This window comes from Nanorana parkeri, unplaced genomic scaffold (genome assembly GCF_000935625.1).
Source record: "Nanorana parkeri isolate BGI_ZX_2015 unplaced genomic scaffold, ASM93562v1 scaffold640, whole genome shotgun sequence".
NCBI lineage: Eukaryota > Metazoa > Chordata > Amphibia > Anura > Dicroglossidae > Nanorana > Nanorana parkeri.
In genome coordinates, this window is record NW_017306908.1 from 598,111 (window position 1) to 604,674 (window position 6,564).

A 6,564-nucleotide genomic window follows, 5' to 3' on the forward strand; every position below is an offset into this window, starting at 1 on the left:
CTGACATTTGGGCAGTTCTGGTATAGGACTTTTTAGTTATATATAAATATTAAATGTCCCTAAACTCTAATTTTAACGAGCAGGAATAAATCTTCTGTGCAGTTCTGGTATAAGACTTGATATCTATATATGAATTTTAAATGTCTCTAAACTCTATATTTCATGTGAAGGATTAAGGAGACTTCTGAGCAGTTCTTGTATTGGACTTAATATTTATACATCAATAATATAATGTCAAAAAACTCTGATTTTTGTGAAGAATTAAACAGACTTCTGTCCAGTTCTGGTATATAAAACTTTATGTTTATATGTGAATATTAACTTATTTTCATGTGAAGGATAAAAACTGAAACCTGTGCAATTCTGCCATAGGACTTAATTATATATAAATACTAAAATGTCACAAAACTCTGATTTTCGTGTAAAGAATTAAACAGACTTCTGTGCAGCTCGGGTATAGGACTAGCGGAGTAATAAATGTCCATAGTACAGAGCTGCTAGAGTCAAACAAGCTGCCTGTCTTTAGCATTTGCCTCAGCTCTCTGTTATATCTTTAATGGTCATTATTTTCAAGGCAAATAGGGAACGAACTCTAACCACATGTTCCACCTCATGGCCTTTAATATAAAATTAAAACCAGGAAAACGCCGTCAGTGAAATCCCCCCATTACAGCGAGCTGCTGCCTATTGCAGTGATGGGAGATTAGAGAAGTGTCATGTTTATGGCTGTGTATTAATGTGGATGCCTTGTCAGTCTCAGCACTGGACCAGACTGCAACCCTGCTTCCTCCTATTACCCTGCCACGTTTATCCTCAGCTTACAGCCATTCACTATAATGGACACCATACAGAAGGCGGCATGGACAAAATATTACCTACTTAGATCTCACTGACACATCCAGAGCTGAAGAACTGTCTACAATATCCGCCATCACTACGTGCACAGACTCATTTATGAGGGAAAGAAAGACGAAGGAGACATTATGTTACCAGTCATTAATAAAAAGAAAAAAATAGGATTTGGGGGTGAAAATGATTTTTGTGGGTCTTCTTGCTTATGGTTGTAATGTTTTGTTATGCTGTAAAATAGTTTGTAATAAATGTATTCATTTTATTGGATATGAAAAATAGTGTAAAACATAAAAACTTTAATAAAGAGAATGTAATTAAAAAGTTTAAATGTTTGCAATATAAACGTTATGTAACACACAGCTTAGTGTTACATAGTGTATATCGTATGCAGGAAATCACTGTGGGCTGGACATTCTGCTTCCCTATAAACAAAAACGTCACCCACTGCATGATGATAGTGATGATGATGATGATTTTTTTTAAATTGTGATAAGAATACTAACATCAGTATAAATAGTGGTAACAGTAGAAGTAAATAATTACTTGAGTGTGATTAAATGTTTGTATGCATAACACCCAGCCGGCGACTACAAAATTGAAAAGTGTGTATAGGAGTATGTGGGCAATTACTATGGGCTGTACGTTCTGCTTCTCTGTTTAAAAGATCACCCATTGCATATTCAGGATTATTATTATTATTAATTATTTATATGTCTATAATAATAGTAGTAGCCATATGAATAGTAGTAGTAGCAGTAGTAATGCATTACTTGTTGTTAAATACTCGTGTTATAAATGTGTACAAAACACACAGCAGGCAGTTATAGTATATATAAGTGTGTATAGTATCTGCAGACTGTCACTATGGGCGTTACATTCTTCTTCTCTGTACAAAGATGACCCATTGCATTATTGTTGCTATTATAAGTGCTGTGTTTATGATTGATGGTAATAACAATGAAACAAAGAATAATAATGGCAGTGATAATAATAATAGTCTCATAAGCAGGATCTCCTGCCCTGAGTATCAGTGTCCGACTCTCACCTGTACTCTGGCCTCAGTCAGCTCGGTCCTCAGGGCTAGCTGTTCCCTGACATAGACATCAGGGTAATGGGTCTTCTGGAAAACCTTCTCGAGCTCCTCCAGCTGCAGGCTGGTGAAGGTGGTGCGGTGCCTCCTCTTCTTACTGCTGGACACATTGCTGTCACATTTGTCGGCCAGCTCGTCCAGCTCCCCTTTGTCCTGCATTGCCTTCACTGGAGACACTCGCATGCTGCAGCAGGTTTCCAGGGGTCTGCTGAGCTCCGTGTGAAGAGGCTGGCCCTCCACTTTGGTGATGCCATAGTTCACTGAGGAAGGAAAATGTAGTCTGATCTCAGTAAGAAGACTCTCACAATACAGCTAACCACAAACATCTGGGGCACTATACACTCTGCAGAAATGTGCCATTCCTTGGATCACTTTGGAGTGCTTTCTTCCCCTGCACTTCTAATGGAATGTCCTTCAGGGCTGACTTGTGGAAATTGGAGCAAGGGAGATGGAGCAGTCACCCATGGCAACTAATCGCGTTTTCATTTTCCAGAGCAGGATGTGGAATGAGCTGACATGTTGCCATGAGTGCTTTTTTTCCCTTGGCTCCAATTTTCAGGGGTGACAAAACTGGATCGTACTAAATCAGAAATGTTTTTTTTTATTTTGGGGGGAATTTAAAGACAATATAGAAAGTAAGATCATATACATTGAATAAAGAATTCCTAGTTTATGATGGATTTGATTTAAATCCCTGAGCTATAAGAAGCAGCAAGGCACAACACTGCACATGAAATTGTGGCACACACAGTGAGCGTAACTTTGTACTGTGTGACTACATGTGGACAGTAACATCATCTGTCATTCCAGCTAATTGGCCAAATGCTGCATTTGTTTATTATTTTAATGCAATTATTATATTGTATTTTTTTTGCTTTTGCAGGTGACCTATTCTTTAGAAGGAGAAATGTAGTTGATATGTTTTTGGGCACAGTGTCCCTTTTGCTCCACATTGCCTGGAATTGTGAATGCTGTCAATGCTCTAACAATACGTCCCCCTTTATGGGGCAGAGAATGAACCCAGCAGCATGTTGTGTGCTGTGTGTGCAGACAGAGGTGCCTGTTGATGTGTTTCAGGAGGATATGAAACAATAACAAGGCAGGCAGTCACGGTTCTGAACTGTTATGTCAGGTCAGGGGATAACTGATCCAGCATGTTACAAAACATGAAAGATCTCTTATAGCCTGAGAGAAAATACTCAGTGGTAGAGCAGCGACATACATCAATGCAAGGCAACCTGGGGGAGTGCAGCTGCTGTGGAACTGGAAGTCCCAGCCAGCAATACCACAAGACAGAGGATGCTTTGGAGGGCCAAGTCACAGCTCCAGAAGAGCCAGAGGCAGGGCACACACTGGAGGGATGAGCAGACAACTCAACACACAGAGCTGTAATACTATAAAACAGGGGTAGACAACCTTGCCACTCCAGCTGTGGGGAAACTGCAAATCCCACCATGCCTCTGCCTCTGGGAGTCATGTCTGTGGCTGTCAGAGTCTTACAATGCCTCGTGGGATTTGTAGTTCTACAACAGCTGGAGGTTGCCTACCCCTGTCATAGAATAGGCTTTATTAATCAATAGAAGTCTCACCTACTTCTCTACCTATAACACTACACATGTCTCAAAATCATTGGACAGGTTTACTAAGGGAACAAATAATTATTTCCAAAGTCATTATTCACTAAGCTTAGGAAAGTCATTCTTTACTTAGCTCAAAGAAGAAAAAAACAGGACTTTGTCCTATAGCAAATGATTGCAATGAATGCAGCTTCCCCTTATTTACTACACTTTACGAAATTAAAATAACTACCACCAGACTTTGATTTCACTTTGGAAACTTAATGGCCTCCCCGCTTTCACCACTACAATGGTCACTCTTTTTCTGCCCTGGACCCCCAGGACTCCCTCTGCCCCCAAATTTTCCAACCCTTTTATTAATAAGTGTGTTACTATACCTTCAGCATGTGTATTTTCTATCTCCTGTACTGTATACATACACTGTGTTCTCTACCTGCCATGTCAATGTGTGTCTATTTCTTATTGAATACACATCTTTTGTAGAAACTTACCTCTGAAATATAATATTTCTGAGCAAAAAAATGGGTTTGGAAAAGTAAACCTTTTCTGTCTCTTAAGAAATCAGGGAAATAATAAGGCGCAGGATGTAAAAAAAAAAAAAAAGCGTATAAGGACCACCAAATACAATGCATACTAAAAGGATAACTCCAGTGTCCATAGACACATCTATCAGACCTGGAAGAATAACACCGGGTGACCCTGGATGATCATAGACAGAGGGCTCCGGATTCAATAGACATGTCTTCAGCGGAGGTCTGTGTCAGGGAAATGGATGGAGTGAGTATTTCACCTGGACCTACTTACTGAAGTCCACACATTATCCTGTGTACATGTAATGTTATTATATAAGACATCTGTCCACATAAACTGGGAGAGAGGAGACCTACCCATATCTTTAGCTGTAGTACTAAGCTACCATGCTGGATCCTAGATATTTGTGACAGCAGGGAGGGTCAATACTCAGATAATAGAAAGACTCCCTATACCATATCAAACAATATTAATAATCTGTATTGTTCTCCTGACTGATCGGTATAGTGTGTACAAATAGCAAGGATGGCCTAACCTCATTTTACAGACTGCTATTCACTGGGACACACATATATGAATGTAGATAGATAAATAGATGTTTGTGTGTGTGTGTGTGTGTGTGTGTGTGTGTGTGTATATATATATATATAGAGAGAGAGAGAGAGAGAGAGATATGGGTGTAATTATAATATATTTATATTATACACACATATACTGTATATTTATATAACACATATGTACTATTTCGGTATGCTTTGGAAATTAATTATAACCTATACTGAACATACTGAAGGGTACAGCTTATTGTAACAATCACACAGTAAAACAGTAAAATAACAAACAAAAGAGTGAATATATCACATACACACAATTCTCTTCTGTATGCCTGTTGTATGACTGGTAAGCTGTGTGTTGTATTGTATGCACTCTGTAGGTGATGGATTAACCCTTAGAAGCCATGGGTGTAGGGAAGGTGACATCTTACCATTGCTGTCTTGGCAGGGAGAGCTCCTGTCTATCCTCACATGGTGCTCATTCCTCTGGATGGCATTGAAGGCCTGTACAGCACACTTATTGCCCGGGTTCTTACTGTAAAAGGGCTCATTGTCCAAGCTTTCCATAACGTGCTCCAATGTGCCCCCCGCTCCCATGTAGAAGTCGCTGTTTTTAACGGGCTGGCTCTTCAGGGCAAACTTATCACTGAGAAAATCCATAATCATGTAGGCTGCTTGTGTAAGGGTCCCGTGGTGACAGAGCTGTGTTGGAGCTGCTGAGCCAGTTTAATTGGTGCCTGGCTAGGAGGGGGAGCACAGAGTGTTTTTATAGCAGCAGCGCTGCAGGGGCTCTGGACCAGCCTCCCATCACTAATGAATATAGAAAAATACAAAAGCTCCACCAAAACTATTTAATTTCCAAAACCCTAGCCCTGACATCATTAGAGGACATGTGCTACTGATGTGATCTCTTACCTGGGAGGGCTCAGATCACCAGGTGAACCTTACATTCGTTTGTCACTTGGAAAATGCTTTTGTATGCAGTGTGATGTGATATATACACACACACACACACAATATTATACCTAACACGAGCTAGCAGCTCGTTGTGAATCCTGCCTGTTGTTACTGACACTTAGCCCATATGCAATGAATGTATTTACTGTGATGTATATGTGGGTAACCCATATTGAACTCTGGATTGCTAAAAAAAAAAATGATAAGGCATGTATTGCTAACCTAATTAATGCATAGAAGATCTACCTGGAGATGCTATGTATATATATCTCATCAGGGCTGATTGCTTATTTATGATTGTTGGAAATGTTTATTATTGTAATTGTCTCTGTCTAAAAACCTATTTATAAGCATAGACATTTCGAAAGGAGATAAGGTGGAGGTGCTCTGCAACAATTTGTATGTGTTTTTACCTTTATAATGCTATTAATGTTTTCATTGGTACTATTTATATATGCACCTCCTCCTTGTTACATTGTATGACAGACCAATTCTGAAAGTATGACTTATGTTAATGACATGACATCAATTGTCCTGGTGTGAATCACTTAGCCTCACCCTGCCATATGAAGACAACGTGGTGTTGTGTTTCATAAACTAATTAGTGTGGAGTCTTTTCTGTATCTCTTCTTCTACACTGGACTCACTTATTCTTACACATATCAGCAAAAATTATGTGAGTTTATATTTTACTGTAGGTCGGATCATGCCTGCAATCAGCTGCTGGGAGTATAGTACTCATCTGTATGGGGCCCTGACACAGGAGGGTCACCAGAGAACCCAACCTCCCATTAAGGTAGAAGCATTAGTATAACACCTACCTCCTTATACACCCTCTCCTCTCTCCCTCTCTCTCTCTCTCTTCCTCCACACATTCTCATATCTCTTTCTTTCTCTCTTTTCCCACTCTCCCACACATTCTCACCTCTCTCTCTTTATCCCTCTCTCTTCCCCCACACATTCTCATATCTCTCTCTATGTCTTTCTCTCACTCTCTGCCACG

At 39.8% G+C, this 6,564-nt stretch overlaps 1 protein-coding gene across 1 annotated transcript in view; it reads right to left on the reverse strand.

Annotated features, from left to right (window-relative positions):
- Positions 1 to 5,323, reverse strand: part of ALX1 (ALX homeobox 1) — a 23,752-nt gene extending 18,429 nt beyond the window's left edge. The window contains exons 1-2 of the mRNA XM_018563203.1: positions 5,036 to 5,323; positions 1,898 to 2,202 (exon numbers count right to left, since the gene is read on the reverse strand). Coding sequence (XP_018418705.1) covers positions 1,898 to 2,202; positions 5,036 to 5,270 — 540 coding nt within the window. The 5' untranslated portion in view covers positions 5,271 to 5,323. The remainder of the gene's footprint in view (positions 1 to 1,897; positions 2,203 to 5,035) is intronic.
- Positions 5,324 to 6,564: the final 1,241 nt, after the last annotated feature.